The sequence below is a fragment of the Prionailurus bengalensis genome, chromosome A1 (genome assembly GCF_016509475.1).
Source record: "Prionailurus bengalensis isolate Pbe53 chromosome A1, Fcat_Pben_1.1_paternal_pri, whole genome shotgun sequence".
NCBI lineage: Eukaryota > Metazoa > Chordata > Mammalia > Carnivora > Felidae > Prionailurus > Prionailurus bengalensis.
Genome location: NC_057343.1, coordinates 111,896,416 through 111,918,939, shown reverse-complemented (window position 1 = coordinate 111,918,939; position 22,524 = coordinate 111,896,416). Strand labels below are relative to the sequence as shown.

At 50.9% G+C, this 22,524-nt stretch overlaps 1 protein-coding gene across 12 annotated transcripts in view; it reads right to left on the bottom strand.

The window, feature by feature from the left end:
• Positions 1-8,614: 8,614 nt before the first annotated feature.
• Positions 8,615-22,524, bottom strand: part of JADE2 (jade family PHD finger 2) — a 141,326-nt gene continuing 127,416 nt past the window's right edge. For 9 of the 12 annotated variants that reach the window (XM_043588005.1, XM_043588015.1, XM_043587974.1 and 6 more), the window contains 3 exons: positions 18,221-18,338; positions 14,675-14,803; positions 8,615-13,360 (listed from right to left, as the gene is read on the bottom strand). In XM_043588005.1, the coding sequence (XP_043443940.1) occupies positions 12,552-13,360; positions 14,675-14,803; positions 18,221-18,338 (1,056 nt within the window). In that variant the 3' untranslated portion in view covers positions 8,615-12,551. The remainder of the gene's footprint in view (positions 13,361-14,674; positions 14,804-18,220; positions 18,339-22,524) is intronic. The other 3 variants (XM_043588035.1, XM_043588026.1, XM_043587947.1) reach the window with 1 other exon arrangement.

Genomic DNA, 22,524 nt, shown 5'->3' with positions numbered 1-22,524 from the left:
CTGCAGGAAACTGCAATGATGCTTTCTTTCCTGACTGCCTGGCAGCAGATGGCAGGAGCACGAAGCTATTTAGAGAACAGCCCGAGTTTTCCTCCACCTCAGTTTCTATATGGGGCCAGGCTCAGAATCATCAGTCTTGGGGCACCTTGATGACTCAGTCTGTAAAGCATCGGACTCTTGATCTCAGCCTAGGTCCTGATCTCGGGGTTCGTGAGTTCGTGTCCCTGTGTCTGGCTCTGCGCTGACGGTGCAGAGCCTACTTGGGATTCTTTCTCCCCCTTCTCTGTGTCCCTATCCCACCTGTGCTCTGTCATTCAATCAATACATACATACATACACTAACTAACTAACTAAAAAAAAAAAAAAAGTATTATCAGTCCTCTGGAAGTTGGGTGGCAGTGGGGCCCCTCTTGGATTCTCTAGGGCCTCATTTTGCCACCCTCCTTGGAGAGGCAATGCTCTGACCCTTCCGATTACCTGATGATTGGACAGCCTTTGCCTACCATTCCATGTGCCAGTGCTGGGCTGGGCAAAATAGGGAGGGTCCCTACTAGGGTTCTCTCACTCTTTTTTTTTTTTTCCCCTCTCACACACAAAGCTTTACATATGGGAAACCATTACTTATCACCAGGCACTTGCCAAGTATTGTGCTGGTGTTAGATTGGGTGCTTAGCCCCACTTCCTGTCTGCCTTTCCTTTAGTCAGCAGGCATTTCCTGAACACCTGCCTGCTGGCACCTGGCTTCACATACATACCCAAGACATGGTGGGAGGCCAAAGGAAAAGGCCCTCAAACATTACGAAGAAGGTTTCTAGAAAGCAGGCACCACCAGAAGGAGTAAAACTGGTTAGCCAGAGGAGTGAGAGAGGATGTGCCAAGTAGGTACCCAACAAATACAAGGGCATGGCAGTAAAGGCCACATTGTAATTTTGGGGACTGGTGACCCCTGAAGGGGACTGTGTGTAGAATGTATTAGGAGAAGGCAAGAGTGGAGGGAAAGACTGGAGAGCATGAAGCCTGACCTGAGGAGGAAGCAGGAAAATAGGGCTGCCTGTTTCCCATCTTCCGACCTGTTTCTCACCTGTAATGATAAGCATGTTATTTCTAACACCAGTTCCAAAACCCAATATTGTATGATGTATGACCATGTTTTCTAACCCACAGTAGGAGCTAGTGATCCACCAGGATAGCCTGCTCTTGGGGCCATCAAATCAGGATCAGGACATGCTATTTGAAGTTGGGACCAGCTGGATAGATGTGTCCTTCTTCAAATGCCACACTGATTGTTGAACACGTGTACAGGAGTGTGTGGCACTGACAACAGGGAAGATGCTGATTTGAGGTAAAACTGAAAAACAAGCTTGAAGCTGTTAAGACAGCAGAGATTGCCAGCCTATAAAACACCTGACTGAGCCCTGGTATCAATTGCTGAGGATACTGCTGGCAGTGGGGGCGGGTGGAGCTGAGACAGGATTTGTCCCATCTGACCCTTCTCTCTGCAAACCTCTGACCCGGGACTGGTTTTGCTTGAAAAGTGTGGGGGTCTGGTGGCTCCATCTATCAAGCAATACAACTGTCGTTGTAGGGGTAAGGAGGAGCATACCCCCCCATTCTAATCCCCTGGGAAAGTACTGAACTCAAAGAAGTGTCAGATGGGCATGATAACTTAATCAAATAGCCCAAAGGGCTGTCCAGTGAACACTGGACTATACCTGATCTCTGTGGCTCCAGTGCTCAGGGGGACCCGTGAATAGGAACATCAAGTTTCAAGGAGAGAATTATAGTTGAATTTAAGGAAGACTTTCTTAGCACTGATGATTTAGCACTTGGTTGCTTTTATTTTATTATTTTATTTCATTTCATTTCATTTTATTTATGAGAGAGTGTGAGTGAGGGAGGGGCAGAGTGAGGGAGAATCCCAGAATGGGGCTCGATCTCGCCCAATATGGGGCTCAAACTCACAAACAGTAAGATCATGACCTGACCCGAAGTCAGATGTTTAACTGAGTGAGCCACCCAGGTACCCCAGCACTGGGTTGCTTTTTAAAATGACAGTCTCTCTGTCATTAAAATTCAGAGGTTTTCTACAAAAGTGGTTTGTAACATGAGGTTTCACATCGCACCACTCCCAAACTCTGAGGTCCTGTCACCCAGATGCAGACCTTCAGAAGAGGGCCAAGCAGGAGCCAGGATTAATGATGCAAGTTGGTGCCAGTCCCACACCCTTTCTTGACTAGAAGAAAGTGCTCCTATGGGGGTGGGGGCAGTCCCTGAGATTTGAACATCCTTCTGATTCCTGATGCTTCTACAGGACACATAGCTTTTCCATTGATGTTAACTCATTATTGAGACTTAACATTGGATGAGACAGCGATTAGGCCTGCCTGAGCTCTTTCCCAAGCCTCCTAGGCTTCCTTCTGTATGCTAAGGGCATGAATGTTATGGCTGGCATGGGAAGCAAGGCTATGGAATGAAGCACCTGCCACTGGAACCAGGCAGTCACCACCCATATCCCCAAAATGGGAGTTTGGAACACCCACGGGTAAAGGTTTATTTTGCTGAGTCACTTTTCTCCCTTGGCTTCTCCTGTAAACCCCAGCTGCTCTTACAAGTTTAATAAGTTGCTCACAACATTCAGTCCCTAGCAATAGAACATTCCTTATTTGCACAAAGGGGTGGAGGTGGGGGACAGGAGGGATGTCCTATTCACTAGTTATTGGGTTACAAGGTTTCAGGTGTACAGGATGGCTGCCAAAGAACTCAGGCCCAGGCAGCTGACTGTCACAGGTGTCACATGAGCTGCTTTTCTGATGACCACCAGATGTTTTATAACCACCCCCTATTTCAGCCCCCACCCAAAGAGTGGCACTTGGTCAGTCCCTTCCCTGACCCCAGACCACAGTTGTCCTGGCTGGGGGTAGGGAGGCCCAGGAGAACTTGTAAACAACCAGGCTTTGCCGGCTCAGATTCCCGGAAGTGAGAGTTAGTAAACAGATCCCTCTGGCATCCTCACTTCTGGTCAGTCTGCCAACACTACATCGGTCAGACCTCCTCTTCTCTTCTCCTTACACCTTCAGTGACTTCTCATTTTGTCCACCTGGTGCCTATGCCCACTTTCACTTTTCAGACACCTTGCATGGAGGGTCCAGCCGGAACTCTCATCCTCATTAAAAAAATGAAGAAATTGAGGCCCAGAAAGGACCAAAATACAGGTTCTTTTTTTATTTTAAAAAAAAAATTTTTTTTTTCAACGTTTATTTATTTTTGGGACAGAGAGAGACAGAGCATGAACGGGGGAGGGGCAGAGAGAGAGGGAGACACAGAATCGGAAACAGGCTCCAGGCTCTGAGCCATCAGCCCAGAGCCTGACGCGGGGCTCGAACTCACGGACCGCAAGATCGTGACCTGGCTGAAGTCGGATGCTTAACTGACTGCGCCACCCAGGCGCCCCCTAAATACAGGTTCTTAATTCTCCACTATGCCAACCCCCCAGATTCCATTTCTTCATTTGAATGAAGCTGGGATTCCCACCCCCCCCGCCATAGTATTCTCTATTTTTTTTAAACTGGGGCAAAAAAACACATAGCCTAAAATTTGCTCTTTTAGCAATTTCTAAGTGTAAAGTACACTACTGTCAACCATATGCACACTGCCATGCACCAGACCCCCAGAACCCCCTATCCTGCCTCCACACATGTAACTCAACTCGGGGTTTGCTGCTGGGGGAGCATTAATTTGAACACAACCCAAGGAAATGTCAAAGAATTTTTATAACTTGTCACAAGTAAGGAGACAGGGAGATAGCTGTCAAAGCACTGTCTCCTCTTAGGGTTAGTACAGAAGACTTTTATTCAGTATGCTGCAGAACGAGGGCAGGGAGCTTGATACATTAAGGAACTTATGCATATTTTGTGACTTAGACACTTGGGTTCAACTGCACATGCTTAGTATTTCCCAACATTAGTGCAGACACAGTATGTTCAAAACTGGCTGAAAAGCCTTCCACCCATAGGAAATCTTCATATTAGAATGAGTAAATGGTAACTATAGGGCAACTTACTGGGCTTCTCTGCAAGTCCTCAGCTCCAGTTCAGCTCAAACTTGCTCCTACAATGGAGTATCCTGTGGAACACCTGGTCCTCCATCTCCTTGGTGGGAACTGCTTGTTCTCTAAAACAGACACAATCTTTCCCTGCTTTTGTTCCTCCCCCCTCTTCCTTCCTACTGACAGCTTGCAGCCCTTTGATCCAAGTAACTCCCCTTTGGGTCCTAGCTAACATACCCACTGAACAACCCCCACCTCTTCTGCCCCCAGCCCTGGTGCCCACCCCTCGGCTTCTTTACCTCACAGAAGTTCTATCATGTAGTATGTGTCTTTTTGCAATCACTTATTTCACTTGGCAAAATGTGTTTAAAGTTCGTATGTCAGAATTTGCTTCCTTTTCAAGACCGGGTATGTTTCAGTGCATGAATCTAACACAAGTTTCTTTATCCATTATCTTTTGACAGGCATGCTGTAGCTCTTGGCTATAGCAAATAGTATAGCAAACAATATAAACGTTTTAGATGCTGACCTGAGTCAGCAAATAAATGGTCTGTGGGCCTCAAATCCTAGCGAGCAGGATCCCTTCCAGGACACCTTGAGGTTCTGTTCAGCCTTGGGTTGGCATGTGAGATGTAAAGGGGGCTGTAGCACAGTTAAGACAGGTGCAGCATGGGTTCTGGATGTCCTTGCCCGTGGCTGCATCCCCCTTTCCATTGCTTTCGAACTTCAAGGGTGAGGATTTCAGGGCTGTGGGGACAGTCTTGGATCTGCTTCAGTGTATATACACAATGGCAAATCACTCACCACACTGCTCCTCTACCTGGGACCCAGTATAATTGGAGGACAAGAGGCTCACACTAGGATTGCCAGGTAAAATACAGGATGCAATATTTAGAACATACTTGTACTTGGGGTGCCTGAGTGGCTCATGTGGTTAAGCATCCGACTTCGACTCAGGTCATGATCTCACAGCTCATGAGTTCGAGCCCCGCGTCAGGCTCTGCACTGACAGCTCAGAGCCTGGAGCCTGGTTCAGATTCTGTATTTCCCTCTCTCTCTGCCCCTCCCATGCTCATGTTCTCTCTCTCTCTCTCTCTCTCTCTCTCTCTCTCTCTCAAAAATAAATAAACATTAAACATTTTTTTTTATAAAGAACATATTTGTACTAAAGAATTATTCAGTATTTGTCTGAAATTCTAATTTCACTGTGTGTCCAAAACTGTTATTTGTTAAATCTGGCAACTCTACATTCTAACCCACTGAAGGTCTCCCTCACAAACCGGGACCAGGGCTTTAGCATCCCAACCCAGTTGCCTTTAGAATGGATGGCAGGGATGCTTCTGAAATCCAGACCTGGCTTGGAGCACTGTGTGTTGAGCCCCACCCTGATACATTCAGCTTGGCCCAAGTTGCCTGCTTGACTGAGCCCACCTTTTCTCCCTTTTTGACTCTTGGCAGTAAGTCTGCCTGAACCCCAGAAGGCTGCCCTAAAATCCCTATTTCATGATCTCCTCTTTTATCAGCAACCCCCAAATAGTGATCACTATGCCTTGTGTCCTGCCTGTGCTTCTCCTCAGGGTAATGAAGAGTGGGTGGCTGAGGCAGACACTAACAGGGACAGCTGCAGCTCAGAGTGTGGAGGAGTTGGCCCTTATGGATGCCCTCAAGAGCCTGGTCAGGTGAGGCTGGAGTGTGGAGGTCTCATATGAAGGGGAGCCTAGCATGAGACCACTTTGAGCAACCTGCATTTCTGGCATGGGTCCACAGTGACTCCGAGTCCTGAAACCCTCTCCTAGAAAAGGGCCTTGGCTGCCTCTGGCACCTCTGGCCGTCTCTGGGAACACGGAGCACTCCCTCTGCAAACCACTAGTGATTCCCTTCCTTGCTTTAGCAGTTAGGGGACAGCAGGGCCTGGAAATCCTTGGTTCACTTACCCTACCCAGGGTGGATGCCCCACAGGCCTAAATCACTGCCTTATCTTCTCAGGAGGTCTCTTGTCCCTTTAACAGCCTCCCTGTTCCTGAAGGCAAAGATCTTTCTCTGTGCTGGCTCACGAAGGGCCAAAGGGCCATGGAGAGGGGGTCACTGGTGTCCTGGGGACAAAGAGGTCTAGGGTTCTAAGACTAGGGACTGCAGGATTGGTCCTGGCCCTGTGTGCTTTGGGACTTGGAGGTGGAGGCATCTGGGGTGGGGCCAGGCAAGCAGCAGATGGCACCCCATACCCCATCTTGCAGACAGAAATTTGGTGAGAACAAGGGAAATTCAGAGACCACCTCCCCGCCCCCCCCCCCCCCCGGGCTTTACACTCACAATATGGTCTCAGTGAGTAATTGCACACTGCTCTGGGGTTACATGATTAAAGTCTGTCTCCCACACTGGCCTGGTCTCTCCATAGGGACATATGGTCATCCTAATGTCCTCAGGACCCAGTAGCAGGTGCTCAGTGAGTACAGAATCAATTCAGGCAAGATGGAAGGGTAGATAAATGCCATACCCTTCCTGGGAGATACTGGGAGAGTACTGGCCCTTCATGAGGGTGTGGACAGGTTGGTCCACACTCGTCCTGTCCTGTCCTTGTAGGCAGGGACAGCAGAGGCAACAGGGGCAAAGGCCTAGGGTCACCAACCAGCTGTGGGACCCCTGTCATGAAGCAGTTGTATGGACTTGAATGGGTGAAGATAGGGAGCCCAGAGGGACCTGGCTGGGAATTAAGGCCAGGTCTACTCCTCTGCTTTCCCCCATGGAAGCAACCCAGGAGAAAGCCGATGGTCTGTAGGGCTACAGTGCCAGTGGAGTAGCTGCTAGCCACATAGCTATTGAACTTGAAATGTAGCTAGTCCAAGTTGAGATTTGCTAGGGGGACCTCGGTGGCTCAGTTGGTTAACTGTCTGGCTTTGGCTCAGGTCATGATTTCATGGTTTGTGAGTTCAAGTCCTGCGTCAGGCTTTGTGCTGGCAGCTCAGAGCCTGGAGCCTGCTTCAGATTCTGCCTCCCTCTCTCTCTTGCCCCTTCCCTGCTCACACTCTCTCTCTTCATCTCAAAAATAAACATTGAAAACATTTTTAAAAAATCTTAAACGCCCCCAAAACCCCAAATTGAGATGCACTAGAAGTATGAAATACATACTGAATTGCAAAGACTTAGCACAAGAAAGATGTAAAATATCTCATTATAATGGTTTTACATTAATTACATGTTTAAGTGTACATGGATCTAATAGGTTAAATATAATTATTAATTAAAATGCATTTTACCTGTTTATTTTTACTTTTAAAAAGTGTGGCTACTAGAATTACATGTGTGCTTGCACTTGATTTCTATTGAACACTGCTGCTTTAGATGCACAGGTGTCTTAGCCTCTCCTGCTCCACATTTATCAGCTAGGTCAGCTTTCAGGTGTGGGTCTTGCAGCAGGCCCCCTGCAGCCCTCATCTGGACCATGGTGGCCCAGTGAGCCTGGTGTCATGCTGGCGGAGGGAGGGAGGAGGGGGAGGCTGGGGTGCCGAGCCCAGGGCAGCTGGCCCAGAGAGCAGACAGCTCTGAAGGCCAGCCAGTTGGGTTGGCTCCCATGTGTTCTGCTGTGTGGAGTCACAGAACCTTGGATCTGGAGGCACCCTTGGGGACCTATTGCCCATTGCACCAGTGACAAAACAGCAAACAACCAAGTCAGTGGTCCCAGAAGCTTGAGTCCCAATTCAACCCCCTTCCCAAACTGCCTCCCCTGGGGCTCTCAGGGGAGGTTCAAGACCCCTTCCTAGTTTGCAGTTTGATGCATCTTTGCACATGCCGAGCCCTTTCAGGAACTCTGTTGTCCCTTTTTAATCCAGCTGCCCTTGACCAAGCAACTGTTTATTCTTCAGGTCTCCACTGCCTGGAAGCTCTAGTTGGCGGGACCCTAGTGGTATACAACCCACCACACTGGCAGAACGAGGTATATGGCTGATAGATTCATTGTTGAATGGCCAAATGAATGCGTGGTGTCTCTTCCTTAGGGAAACTCTTCCTGAAGCCTCCCATCCCCCAATCAGCCCAGGCCTCCATATCTCCCAGTTCCCTCATCATCTGCATCCCTGTTGGGTCTGTGAGCTGCCCTGGGAGGCAGGGATGGTAGCTACATTCCTAACACTTTCCAGAGCCTGGCATGGAGCAGGTGCTCAGGAAATAATGAATGGAAAACACACACCTGGCCCAACATCTCCCCTGATGTAGGGACAGATGCCCAAGGTTCCTGGTGAACCTACCAACTGTCCCAGGAAGGTGGCTCACGAGAGGTGGGAAGAGTACAGCAGTCTAGCCTGTGACACTGAATTTCCCCTCTTATCAGAGGTGTGGCTTTGGGTACCTCCCTCACCGGCTCTGAATTCCAGGGGATGCCAACATCAAGAAACAAATGAAATACTGCCCTGAAATACAGTATGGGTGTTGAGCGCTATGCCCATCCCTATTAGCACTCTTTACGAGGTAGCAGTAGGTTCTGAGGGCGCTGAGAGCACTCGCTGACTCACTTAGCCGGCTGGTGGCTGTGGACCCCCTCCTCCACTGAATGTAACAGAGCCGCACACCAGCCAGCACAGAAAACATTGCTTTATTAACTGCGTTTGCCAACACACGAGGAGTGCAAAGGGCTCCTTGAGACACAGGCCCTGGTTGGGGCCAGGGTCTGGAAACCCTCATGAGTGAGTGGGACAGGATGGGACTAGGAGCTATGCAGCAGCGGCAACACAGAATCATGCAGGGCATGGCGGGCACTGGCCACGGCAAAGCGGCCATACATTCTATTGCTCGTTAAGGGTAGCGAACATGGACAATGTACAAAAAGGAGAAATAGGTCTTTGCGTTAATGAAAAATACATTTTTTCTCTACAAAGGAATCTTTTCTAATACAAGAAAATAAATATTGCAACATAAGCCAAAAATAATTTAAAATTGCTCTTTTCAATATATTTTCAATATTTCTCTTGTATATTAACAAATGGCACATCACTTTCTTTGAAACAAGGACAGAAGGTGTCTCCTCCTGTGACATTCATATCATCCCCCCACCCCGAGCCGTTTGTGGAGCACAGAGTGTTGTGCATCTGAGGGACAAGGTGGCAGGAAGTGCCTTAAAGAACAACCAAAAGTCCCAGACTCCAGCCCTGGCTCTTTGGCCAATGTGGCCAGCTGGGCCAGGGGCATGGGAAGTGGCCTCCCCAAGGGCCTTGGTACAGGCATCCAGACCATTCTGCAGAGCTTCAGGCATGGCCAGAGGTTGGCCACATCTGGCAGTGAGCAAGGAAATGCCAAGTTCAGCTGCTGCCAATGTCTGTTAGTATCATCGGGCAGTCGATGCTCTAGAAATTGCCCCAGCAGGTCCCACAATACGCCCAAACGCAACACGCAGACATGCACGTATGTGGACACATGAGACGTGCCCTGGCACATGCATACCTACAGACTGGCACCCACGTCCGGAAACCCAGGTGGCTTCTCTAAGGAAACCGAGACCCTGACATAGCAAATGCTCATACACTGTCACAAAGTCAGAGCTCATTTAATAAAACAAACCCTTCTACCTTTCTTCTCCTTATTGACTTTAAAACACATTTGTGATCCATAAAAATACTTTCCTTGCACCTCATCCTTCCTGGCTGTGATGAGGAGGAGGACTGTGCAGCCAGGACCAGGAGAAGGGTGGATGGCAGCCAGGAGGAGTAATAGGAGCTTCTCCCTCCTGGGAGAGGGCCAGTGAGTATGGTGGGCAGAGGTGCTCAAGCAAAAGATCTGCCTCAGCCTCTGGCCTGCAAAAGGACTTCTGTCTCGTTCCCTGCTTCCCGCCTCAACCCCAGGGTTGGCAAAGCTGTCTACACTGTGGACAGGAGATGGGAAAAAGAGTGAAAAGGGCTGTGGCTAATGGTGGGAACCAGTATCCTTGTCCTCTGTGTGGTCTTGCTGGACATCCCAGAGGTGGACAGCTGCGGGGCAAGAACAGCTCTAGGGCCAGGTCTGGGAGTTAAGGTTCTCCCACCTCCCCCACCAGCTAGCCTAACAGATCCCTGAGCCCTGCGCAGGACACAGCCCCAGAGATAGTCCAGTCCAAAGCCAAGAGCCAACACAGAAGGGAATCCAGAGGCCAACTTGGGTGGAGTACCCCTGAAGGGTGCTGGCTGCCCTTCCTGACCCCAGCCAGACACACTGCAGTATATTCCCTTCCGTGTTCTCTCCTGCCCTCCTGCCCTAGCCTCTGTCCCCAGGGAGCCCAGACTTCGCCTCTGTATGCCTGAAGCGGTGGGAGGGGGACAAGCGTGGAGTCTACTGGGCAGGAGCCATTCCTGGCACCCCACCTCTCCCCCTGGCAGAGTTTGGTTGTTCTTTAAGCTCCTCACTTGGTTCCCTGTGAGGTCAGACTGGGCAATCTGGCACAGACAAGATTGTGACCCAAAGCACGGGGAAGGAAGGAGGACTGTTCAAAGGCAGTAAACAGAGAACGGGGATGGGCCGCTGGTGCGGACACTGCACTGGCCGTTACTACCAAGACGGCAGGCAGACTAAATTCCACATGGTAGCTTGTGCCATTCCAACGCCCAGAATCCTTGAAGCCCGCCCCGAGTCCACTCCAACTGGACACATTTGCCTGATCTTCTGAACTGAGTCCTAGCTTTGTTTCCCGTTTTGCTAAAATTCACATGAAACCGTGCATCGATGACAATGCCACTGTCGTACCTTGGAAGTTCTGGAGTCAGGGGTGGGTGGTCAAGCTGCTGCCCATCCCGCCGATTTGCACGTTGAGTGTTTGTGTGTGGAGAACAACATGGTGAAGACCTTTGCCATGCTGGTTTTGCTGTCACTGTTCTTTCCCTCTGTGAGTCTCAGAGTTTAGGAAAGCTCACAGTGGGCCCAGCCCAGGACCGGAGTCCCAACACCTGGTTCCCGCGTCCCAATTCCAACGGTTCAGCAGCAGAACAACATCTTCTTCCAAGAGCCTGGGCTCCTCTCCTTGGGTGTGTACAATGAACATGTCTCTCTACACTTTGTTGCTAAAGAACTCCGTTAAAAAAAAAAAAAAAGTCCAAGCGACAAGTTGTCAGGTCCAGGCTGTGCTGTATTATGGTCAAAATATTCTTTGGCATCCACAGAATGATTCGACTGATTCACTGGACTTATGCAAGATTTCTTGTCGGAGAAGTTCTGGCTTCACCAGTGGTGGAAGTGACCCAGGAGTAATTCATAAAACAAAAAAAACCCATGTTTTCACTGAATTCCTTTTATTGTTTGTTCCCTGAGCTATCACCCTGGGGCCACTCCACTGACACTCTTCAGAGCAACTACCTGGGACCTAGGGGATGGGACAGAAAAGGTGGGTGGGTGGTGGTGGGTAGGGAGGGCAGAACCAGGGAAGGGGGTAACGGGTCACAGGGACAGAGGAACCAGGAACATCCAGCAAGACTTGAAACAGCCACAGCAGGCCAACACGGCCTGCCCCGGGCCCCGGGATCCCACTTGCTTGTTGGAAGGAGGAGTTTCCAAAAGGAAACCGAGGAAGAAGCTCATCTCATAGCAGGACTGGAAAATTTGAAAAGGCAAACGGTCTGGTCTGGTCAGGTCAGCTGTCTGGGAGTGACCAGACGTCAGCCGAGACTGGCCCCAAAGGAAGGAAGGAAGTTGGAGCCCCAGAGCAATTCTCTAAGTGGGGGGAGTCTGAGCCCCACGCCCCTGTCTGGGCACTGGCCCTCCCTTGCAGCCCTCCACCGGCACTGGCGGCTGGCTGGCTGTTTGGGAGTCCCCTGAGTAAATGGCACAGCTCAGGAAGGATTCTAGGAACCCCTTCTCAGAGCCGCCGGGCTGGGCACTGGCAGGGGTGGAGCAGCAAGGGAGTGGAGGGTCGCGGGGTGGGCGGGCAGGCCTCAGATGATGTGGGTTGATCAGGAACAGCGGTGGTTCCTCTGGAACCAGCGGGCCCTCTGCGCCCCCTCAGTGCTTTCTTGTATAAGCTCGTTGTGCTTGTGACAGTGAGTAGACTCTGGCTGGGGATCACTTATTATACTTCCTTGGGGATCAGTGGAGTGCAGCAGGACCCCCCAAATGGACCCCAGTGGAATTTGGGGGCAAGGCGGGGCAGGCCCTGGGCTGGCCCATCTGCCATGAAATAATGCCCAAACGACGGTCTGTGTCACCCAGTGGCAGCGGGCTAGAGTCCTGAGCTCTTCTTCGCCTCGCCTACATCTAGCCAGGAGCCCAGCAATGCCGCGTGGGCCGGGGCGGGGTGCTGCCGCGGCAGGGATGGGGCACAGGACCTGCTAGAGCCCCTGCGGCCAGAGCCGTGGAAGGAATTCTAACGTCCTAGGCCAGCACAGAGGAAAGACAACAGTGTGGAATTCAAAACTCTCTCTATATTAAAAATAAAACCACAACAGAGTGGCAGTCTCAAGGATCTGAGACACTCAGCAGAGATTGGAAATGGCAGTTGTGACTGGGCTGAGGCCTCGTGGGAGGACCAGGGCAGGGCCTGGGACAGGGTGGGGGTGACTTAGGAGGCCAGTACCCCCATGCGGACCACCTCCTCAGCCCCTGCTTCCCGGGGAGCCCGCTGCACCCCACTGTCCTCAGCTTCCACATCTGAGTCGCTCATCTCTCCATCAGAGAAGTAGCCGTCAGTCTCAGTGTCAAAGTGTAGGCTGACCTTGGGCCTCTCGGCCACAGCAGAGGGCGGTCCTGTCCCAGCATCAGGCCTGGTACCTGGCGATCTCCGGGTTCCCTTGTTTTCTCGGGGCAGCCGGAGCCGGCCCAAGGGCTTGGGGCTCACTGTAGGGCCAGGCACTTGGACATTCGAGTCAGCAGCCATTGGGGCTGCCTCGTCCAGGGTCTCGGGGGCCAGAGGAGGGGGGCTGTCGGGGGCCACTGGGATGGGACAGTCCCCAGCTGTGGGACTAGACGGCAGGTGGGAAGGCGTTCGCCGCGTTGGTTTCCGGGCCACTAGGCCCTGACCACCCTTGCCGCTGGCTGCATCCTGGCCCCAGGGCTTCTTGGGGGATTTGTCCGGAGTCGTCCGTGAGCCAGGCCCGTCCTGCGGCGGCTTCTTCTTGGCAGGCAGGCGGGTGCGGCCACGGGCCTTCCTGGCAGGGTCCCCAGGTCGCAGTGAGGGGTCCCGCATGAAGCTCAGCAGTGTCTCCTCGTCTTGCAGCAGCTCCTCTGACAGTAGCCCCGGGGCGGGGTCTTCGCGGTGCCCATTGTTTAGTGACCACTCGCTCATGGCCATGTTCTCTGCTGTGATCTGCACTGACTGCGCCAGCCAGCTGTTGAAGAAGGTGCCATCGATGGGGAATGAGGTGGACAGGCCTGGCCAAGGGGAGAGAGGAAGCAAGTGAAACGCTCGTAGGTGTGTATCCCACCCTTTCAGGAAGCCCTCCCGGACCCTCCCCAGCAGGCCACTGTGCACCTCCCTCCCTCTCTTCCTCTTGCCAGACCCAATTAAGCCATCTTGTTTGCTGATCCCTCCTGTCAACACCACCAAAGAGGGACTATATGGGTCCACACCATATACCCCTCTCCCCAGAACAACCTACTCCCAGAACTGGCTTCGTGATTTGGAACCCAGAATGTAAAGTGAAAATGTGGGCTCCCTGTTCAAAAATTATTAAGGTATTTCAAGGTGACAACAGTAGAGCATTAAACCAAGCAAGAGCCCTTTGAGACTGCACAGGTACACACACCCATGAAGCCGGCTCTGCACCTCTCCCATCCCGGGGACGCAGAGGATGAAGGAATGAAGGAAAACGCCTCAGGCCACCAGGGGGCGCTGTTTTTTTGTGAGAATTATTTCTGAAGCAGACAAGTTGGATAGGGTAGCCAAGTGCATCTGTGTAGAAGGTCCCTCTTGGATGTCAGGGCCAGCAGGTGAAACTGGGCCTTCCTTCTGATACCCAAGTGGTCAAGTGGTCCCATTCCTGAGAATGAGGGACATACAAGATGACATGAGGCTTCCCTGCTGGAGACAGGTCTGGATAATTCCACTGTCATCCCTGAGGAAGTGTTCTAGGGGAAGCATGTGATACCCTGGGAGAGAAAGCCCAAAGCTGGGGGGGGGGGGGGGGGGGTAGAGGGCTCAAGTGCTGTTCTGCTTAATGTAGGAGCACTAAGGAGTCTGTGACTGACCATGTACTGGGCCAATACCTATGGCCACTCCTTTGGGTCTCTCTGGGTGGCTCCAGGAAGGTTCCCTAGTGCTGAAGGGAGGGCTCATTTGAGAAATTCCAGCAGAGTGGGACCAGGATGGAGAATTCTGGCTGACCCTCATTTCCCAGCATAGGGCTACATTCTGTAAGGGCACAGAGGGCCCACATGTCCCCTGGGGACTCTAGGAGTCTGGCTAAGAGAACGTGAGGGCAGCTCCTGAGACCCTGGCCCAGCCTCCAGATGTACAAAAGGGGAATTTCTTGGGATGCCAGATGGGACAGAGACCCTATCTACTTTCCTTTATGGTTAAAAGGTATGAGCACCTGGGCATGGAAGGGCCTGGGTAGCCCTCTTGGGCTTCCTACTCTGTGCAACAGAAGTGCTGGTGGACCTTGCTGGCCTTAGGTTCGGGGCTGCAAGTGGAGTGATGGTGTAAGCCTGGCCATGTCCGCCAGGCCAGTGTGGCCACTCACTCACCCAGCTGCCCCAGGACTGAGTCGGGCCCCGCCTTCACTTTCTCTTTCTTCTCGGGGCTGCCCTTCGGGCCCTCACGGCCTTTCCTTTTCGAGTCGCTCTTCTTGCCCTTTGCTCTCTTCCCAGACCCCTCTGCCAGGGAAAGAGAGAGCAGGAGGGAGGCGGTTACCCCGAGCAGCTCAGTCAAAACCAAGATCACTATGGGCCATCCATATGATAGTCCTCTATCACCTGTGCCTCAACTTCCAGGTCACTTTGCCCTGCTAATGTGTCCTAGGCTCAGAGCCACAGGACCTGAGATAAATGGGGCTCCTGTGAGTCAGGGACAGCTGGTGGGGAACAGAAGGTAAGTGCCTACTGCTGCCCTTGAGGAGGGCACAGGGCCACAAAGTGGGTGGAGGACCCTCCTCCAGGACCTGGAATGCAGTCTGACATCTACATGGCCTATAGATGAAGAGGTGGGGTGGGAGTCCTGGTGGGTGCAAAGGGTAACTACAGGTGAGTGGCCAGGTCAGGGCCTTCAATGCTAGGCCTAGCGGCCAGACATGGATGTGGAGAGAAGTCTGAGGACTATCTGAGGAGTCAAGAGATGTGGGTTCTAGTCCAGCCATAGTGGTCAGTCCCATGAGCAAGTCTCCTGCCTTGGCTTCTTGGTCTGCTCTCGAGGTCACACAGCAGATAGCAGACTCGGGGTGCACACCTGGCCCTTATATCCTTTTGGTCCGTGACCACATAGGTTTAGGGAGCCACAGAGAACACTGGAGCAGGAGAGGGACATCTGCAGGGGGAGGCCCAGCTGCCAGAAATCTTCTCCTAAGTTTTTCAGCAGGAGTCTGGAGCGCTTCTCAGATAAAGGTTTACAAGAAATTTGAGGGATATGGACTCTCCCTAGCTGTGCTGCTAATCCCCTGTGCAACCTCAGAATCCTCATCTCTGACATGACACTCCTGCCTACATGCTCTGGAGGGAGATTTCTAAGGTTTCCCAGTGCCCTCAGGAAAGTCTGAGCTCCTTCTGAGGCTACAAGACCTTGCACGTCTGATTCTAGCAAGACCCCAACCTCACTTGAGACGTGGTCCTTTTGCCCAAGTTGCTGCTATGCCAGCCTCCTTCCAGTTTCTCTAAAAAGACAAGCTCCAGCCTCTAGGATTCCAAATTTTACTGCTCTTCAACTGGTTCATGGCCTAAATATAATTGCCACAGGAAGGCTTCTCCAGTGCTCCGGCCAGACAGGCCTCGACGATATGCTTGTAGCCATATGCCCATCCCAGGGGTCATCAGTTTTGGGCAGAGGCAAACCAGTCTTCTCCCCACATGTCTCGCTCTGAACAAAAGGATGCCTGATGCTGCCACTCAGCTCCAGGAGCTGCAAACGTCCCCAGATTCAGTGTGGGGATGCAGACCTGGCTCTTGACCTCGTTTCTGGAATCCTGTGCCTGAGGGTACTACAGGCCTTGCCACGTTCTGTTACCCTGATTGTGGGCCTCTCCTTCTGCAGCTGGACCTCTCACCACAGTGAGGTCCTAAGAAGCCAGACACATAGCTCCAGGATCACCACTGCTGTGAAGCCATCTCTGGTACTTCTGTCCCTGCACTGGTGCCAACTGCAGCCCCTTGAGCACCACTTTCCTTTATCTTTCCAGATGGTGAGCTCCACAAAGACAGGAAGCCTATCCATTCCGCCCATGGCAGCGTGCCCCGCAGTACCCGGCACAGGGCCTGGCATCCTGTCTACACTCAGTTTTAATACTCGCTGAAAAAATCAACAGAGGAGAAGGAACCTGGAGAGCTCTGGCAGCCAGGAAGCTGCCAGTCTTGGGGATGCATGCTAAGCTCTGACCTTTGTATGGACACGACCCGGCCTCACCCAGGACCTGTTTTTGGCAGGGCTGGTTCCTTGGGCCAGAGTAGGTGGTGATCCCAAAGTGCAAATGAGGCAGCTTGGCTCAGACAAGGGTGGGGCGGTACCAGGTCCTCAGTCATTCGTTCTGGGGGTGGCCCAACAGCTCTGGTTCCTCTCCACTGCAGGCCTAGCCTGACCCAGAGGCTGAACTAGCAGCGGCAGCTCCTGGCTCAAAATATCTTGCCACCAAGCTGCATGTAATTCTACATTAGAGGACCTTTTTTGAGTTAAGCATTGCCCTTCTGAACATGTAAACACTCTGGGAAGGGCCCTGTGTCTGGCAATATCCACACAACTAGCAGAAAACAGCGACACTGGAGATTCTTTGGCCTTAGATTTCCAGATCTCTTAAATACATGTCACGGGAAGAGTTTAAGAAGAAAGCAGACAATCAACATCACTTATCATCAGGGAAATACAAATCAAAGCCACAATGAGATACTACCTAACACCTGTCAGAATGGCTAACGTTAACAACTCAGGCAACAACACACGTTGGCGAGGATGTGGAGAAAGAGGATCTCTTTTGCATTGTTGGTGGCAATGCAAGTTGGTGCAGCCACTCTGGAAAACAGTATGGAGGTTCGTCAAAAAATTAAAAATAGAACTACCCTACGACCCAGTAATTGCACTACTAGGCATTTATCCACGGGATACAGGTGTGCTGTTTCAAAGGGACACATGCTCCCCCTTGTTTATAGCAGCACTATCAATAGTCAAAGTATGGAAAGAGCCCAAATGTCCATCGATGGATGAATGGATAAAGAAGATGTGGTATATCTATACAATGGAGTATTACTTGGCAATCAAAAGAATGACATCTTGCCATTTGAAACTATGTGGAACTGGAGGGTATTATGCTAAGTGAAATCAGTCAGTCAGAGAAAGACAAAGATCATATGACTTCACTCATATGAGGACTTTAAGAGACAAAATAGATGAACATAAGGGAAGGGAAGCAAAAATAGTATAAAAACAGGGAGGGGGACAAAACAGAAGAGACTCATAAATATGGAGAACAAACTGAGGGTTACTGGAGGGGTTGTGGGAGGGGGGATGGGCTAAATGGGTAAGGGGCACTAAGGAATCTACTCCTGAAATCACTGTTGTAAATGTTAAAAAATAAAAAATAAAATTAAAAAAAAAAAGAAGAAAACAGACAAAAAGAACTGCTAGTAGGCATCCAAATTTTATCAGATGAGGTCAGAGAGAAAGAACACAGAGGTCCTCTTCCATCTCTGGAGCAGCTGCCTGATTCAGGATCAACATGAAGCCACGCAGGGGTTCAGGGAAGCTCTCTACCTTCTGGCCCCTTCCTGTCCCAACATCAGCTTAGAGCTACTGTGCACGCGCAATCTACTCCTGCACCACTATGGCCCTGGAACTACCTACGTATCCCCAGTGGACCAGAAAGCCTCCTCAGGAGAGGCCTGATGCCCACATTCCCATCTCTGGCTCCTTGCCAACCAACATACAAATGAGGCCCTAGTAGGTCCCAACTTGGCCTACTTAATTGGTTCTGGAAGGTCTGTGTATGGGCCAGTGGCCCCTACTAGGACCTGAATACACAAACCCTCCTTGGGACCTGGCCCAGTGAGAGTGTGCACGCTGAGCGGTGGCTGGCAGGGGGCAGGGAAGATGCCTACCTCGACACAGGTCCTGTTCAATCAGTTTCATCTGCAGGTGGAATATCTGTTCCTGGAGTTTGCAGATGGCGTGTTTTGTTCTCTCACGCCTTGTTACCATGTAGCACAGATTTCTAACCTGAGGAGACAAGAGAGAGGTTTTCCACTTAACTCATGGGCAGCCACACCTGACCTCCCAGCCCTGGGGTGAGGGTTGGGGGGGCACTGCTGCCTAACCTGCCTGGGACATCTAGGAATCAATTCCTAAGCCCTGAGTGTGTCCTCAGCTCTGAGCCACAGTTCTCTGGTCCAAAACACAGGCCAAGCACAGCCTTGACTCTGCAGCTCCCACTGGGGCTGGGCCAGAGCAGGCAGGGAGAGCATCCAGTTAGCTCAGGCTGGTGACTCTACCTGCCTTCTCTAGGCATGAACTTCCTGGCTCACTCTGCCATGCTGCCCCGTGGCTGCCCTCCCCCTACCTACACAGTGCCCCCAGGCTCAGTGGGGCCTTGTAAGGTTACCAATTCCATCCCTCTGCCTCCTGTCCAAGGACTCTTGTCCATCAAAGATATTCCTCAGCCAAAAACACCATGACAAGGCCAACTTCTATCCTGAGACACAAATGGCCATGGTGCAGAGAAGAAAGAGCTCCAGCAGAGCAGCTTTGAGTAGTCAGGCAGTCTCTGACCCCTGGGGCTGAGTGTGCCATGTCCACTTGTTGCACTGAGACCTAAGCCAAGCCCATGCCTGCTCTGGCCAAGGCCCTTCCACATGGCTATGTTCACTCAGCCTGAGACAGAAGTTCTCAGGAGGAAAGGCAGGGGCCTCTCTGACTGTTTAAGGGCCGCTAGGAAGAGAGTCTAGTCCTTTGGAAACCGGTTTGCTTAAGCTCACTCTGCAGCTATTCTGGAAGCACCTGAAGGATGGGCCATGTTGCTCCCCATCCACCTGGTGCCTTTCCCCAGTGTGCATTCCCCTCACAGCTGCTCTCAGAGTATATCACACTTCTGGGCCCCTCCCTCAAGACATTTCCTTGTTCCACCATGGTCTTTAGCTCAGGTTGAAGCCTCCAAAGCAGGGACAGATGGCCAGAAGCTGTGCACTGGAATTCTGGGTCCCACCAGGGTCTGTGCAGCTGAGGCCAGCACTTCCGTCTGCAGATGGGTTCCATCTTCAAAGCTGAGTTCAGGCTGCATGACCTTGAGTTGCCTGGGGGAAACCTATGGGTTCCAGAGCCTCTGCCTGTTATCATGACTTCCATTTCTCCTGGCCTGGGGGTAGCTGTGATCATACCTCTCTGTGGACATGGATGTCCTCCCTTCTTTCCTGAGCTCAGTGGTGAAGGATATCCCAGAATGTCAGCTCCAGGCTCTGTATGGACTCTAAGGAGCATTCCACCCTTAGAATGTGTGTACCCAGCCTAGACCACAGACATGGCCATTCAAGGCAAACACCTCCCCAAAGGGGCAGCCACCTGGCCCCAGCCTAAGAGCCCTTGCTTCCTCTCAAATCCTGGACTTCCTCAGGAGCTCCTCATAATCACACATCTCTAAGCACCAGCTTCAGCTCTGGGAACTCACATGGTGTTTGCCCTGGCGAAGCAGTGGGCAATGCCATCAGGTCCCTTTTTTCTGAGGGCTTGCTGCCCAGCAGGGCAGAGAGATGCAGAGCAAGTACTGACAGGACCAGGCAGCCCTGACCCAGACCTGGGGGTGGCAAGAAGGCTTCCTGGACAAAGGGACGAGTGAATGTTGATCACACAGAAGTGCATCAGCTGGGGATGAAGATCCAGAGTAAGGCCAGGCAGGGGAGAGGCAGAGCAAGGCCCTGTGTCTACAATGCTAGGCCAAGGGCAGCTGGGGGTAAGGTGGGGTGAGGCAGAAATGCTGAGACCCTGGCATCACCCTTCAGGATCCTCACTCACCCCCCAGAGCCACCCCATCAGTCCCTAATGAACATAACTCTTTCCCATCAGCTCCCTCCATTTCCTGGTCACCTGCACTGGCTCCATCTGGACAAGTAGGCATTCTGGCCCCTCTGCTATCCCAGATCATCTTCTTGAAATGTAAATCCTCCCCCTGTTAACACTTCCACTGTTTTCCCTCCTGGGTTGAACAGTGCCTCCTGCCAAATTTTGTCTACCTGGAACCTCAGATATAATCAATTATGATGAGGTCATACCACATATTAATGAGCCCTAAATCCAATGACTGGTGTCCTCATAAAAGGCCATGTGAAGACACATATAGAGAGAATGGTATGTAACAACAGAGACAGAGATGGAATCATGGGTCTACAAGTCAAGAAATGCTAAGGGTTGCTGGCAATCAGAAGCCAGGAGAGAGGCTCGGAACAGATCCTCCCTGAGTCTCTAGACAGAATCAACATTGCCAACATCTTGATCTTGGATTTCTGTTCTCTAGAACTGTAAGAAAACATATTTTATGGCACCCGGGTGGCTCAGTAGGTTAAGCATACAACTTCGGCTCAGGTCTGATCTCACCGTTCGTGAGTTCAAGCCCTGTGCCAGGCTCTGTGCTGACAGCTCTGAGCCTGGAGCCTGCTTCAAATTCTGTCTGCCTCTCTCTCTGCCCCTCCCCTGCTAGCACTCTGTCTCTCTCTCTCTCTCTCTCTCTCTCTCAAAAAAATAAAAAATAAAAAAAGGAACCTCCAGAAGGCCTTCCTTCCCTGTCTACTGCATCCAAGCAGTTCAGCATTATTCTCCCTGAAACCTGGTCTGCTTCCCTCCTGGGAGTTACATGGCTTCGTGTGCATGGGGACCATGGGGGTGAAGAGAGGTAGACAGACTCATGACTTTGAAGGCCTCAAAACAAACCAGTCAATACATCAAACCTAAAAACAGTTCAAAGTCCAGCTTTTAAAAAATTTCCCAAACATTCCACCATCGAACTTACTCTAACGTTAATCCTTAACAATGACATGAGCTTTAGAGGTGCAGAGTCCCCTTCAAAGAAACCACTACTTACTTCATCACTTTCTATTAAAAAACAGATTTTTATTTTATTTATTTTTTGTTCTTTCATCTGAAACTTTACAAAAAGGTTTCTCACAGCGAACCCAAATGAATTAGTGGCATCAAGATCCCTTGGGTGGCTGGTTAGAAACACAAATTCCCAGGCTTGGGGGAGTGTGAAAGTCTCTGGTGGTTGTGTCCTCAAACAGATTTTATACAGCACTACATAATCTGAGAATTACTGCCCTAGGCCAGGGGCCTCCAAAGCGAGCTGCATAGGCTAGACAGTTCATTACGGCACAGGAAGGAAATATTAAAGCAAGTACTGGTATATTTTTTGATCCAATTAGAAATTCTGACTATGTTTGTTTCATGATATACAGTTGTAGATATGAATGAGGCATGAAAAATACAATATATTGCAGGTAAATGCTCCATGTTTTTCCTGATAAGATGCATGACACAATCAGTACCATCTGGAGATTCCTGCTAGGCAAGATAGGAATGCTTCTTTCTGTGAGAATCCCAATAATACCCACCTTCTGTGGTTGGTACACTGGTCATGATGTGACCACTTGTTCCCACCTCACCCTGGAACCATCGATGACTTCTCTAATTTCTCGCAAGACTGTTGGTTACATAGCTACATGTTACTGAATGTTGTGGAGTTCCACTTCTGTGATGGCTTTTGGGGACGAAGTATTAATATCACCTTAGAAGTTCATCCAGGTTATTAGGTTCCTGACACTTGTCATTATTGTTTTTTCTGATTATAAACATAGGAAGTTCTCTTTAAAAAAATCAGAGTGGGGTGCCAGGGGGCTCAGTTGGTTGAGCGTCCGACTTCAGCTCAGGTCATGACCTCATGGTTTGTAGTTTGGGCCCCACATCCGGCTCTGTGCTAACAGCTCAGAGACCACTTGAGATCCTCTGTCCCTTTCTCTCTCTGCCCCCTCTTGCACATGTGCTCTCTGTCTCTCAAAAATAACTAAACATTAAAAAAAAATCAGACTAAAAAAAGATGAATCAAGTAGCAAAGTCCCCCCCAAACTACAGATTGGTAATAAAAGCAGGCTTTACATTTTGAGGAAATTGTTTGGTTATCAGTAAGTTTTACAGAGTGAGCCTGAATGTGGGTGAGGAGGTTGGAGGGCCAGGGAGGGCTCCCAGCCAGTTATCCTGAGCTAGACTGGACTAGTGTTGGGCATCTGTGGAGACTAGGGAGATTGTGGGGGGCAGGCTTGGACCTATGGGCCTGTTGGGCACGAGAGGCTGGAGTTCAGAAAGGAGTGTGGGATGGATCAGCCTCCTGATGGGGAGCAGAGCTGTGGAGCAGACCGCTGAGAGGTCA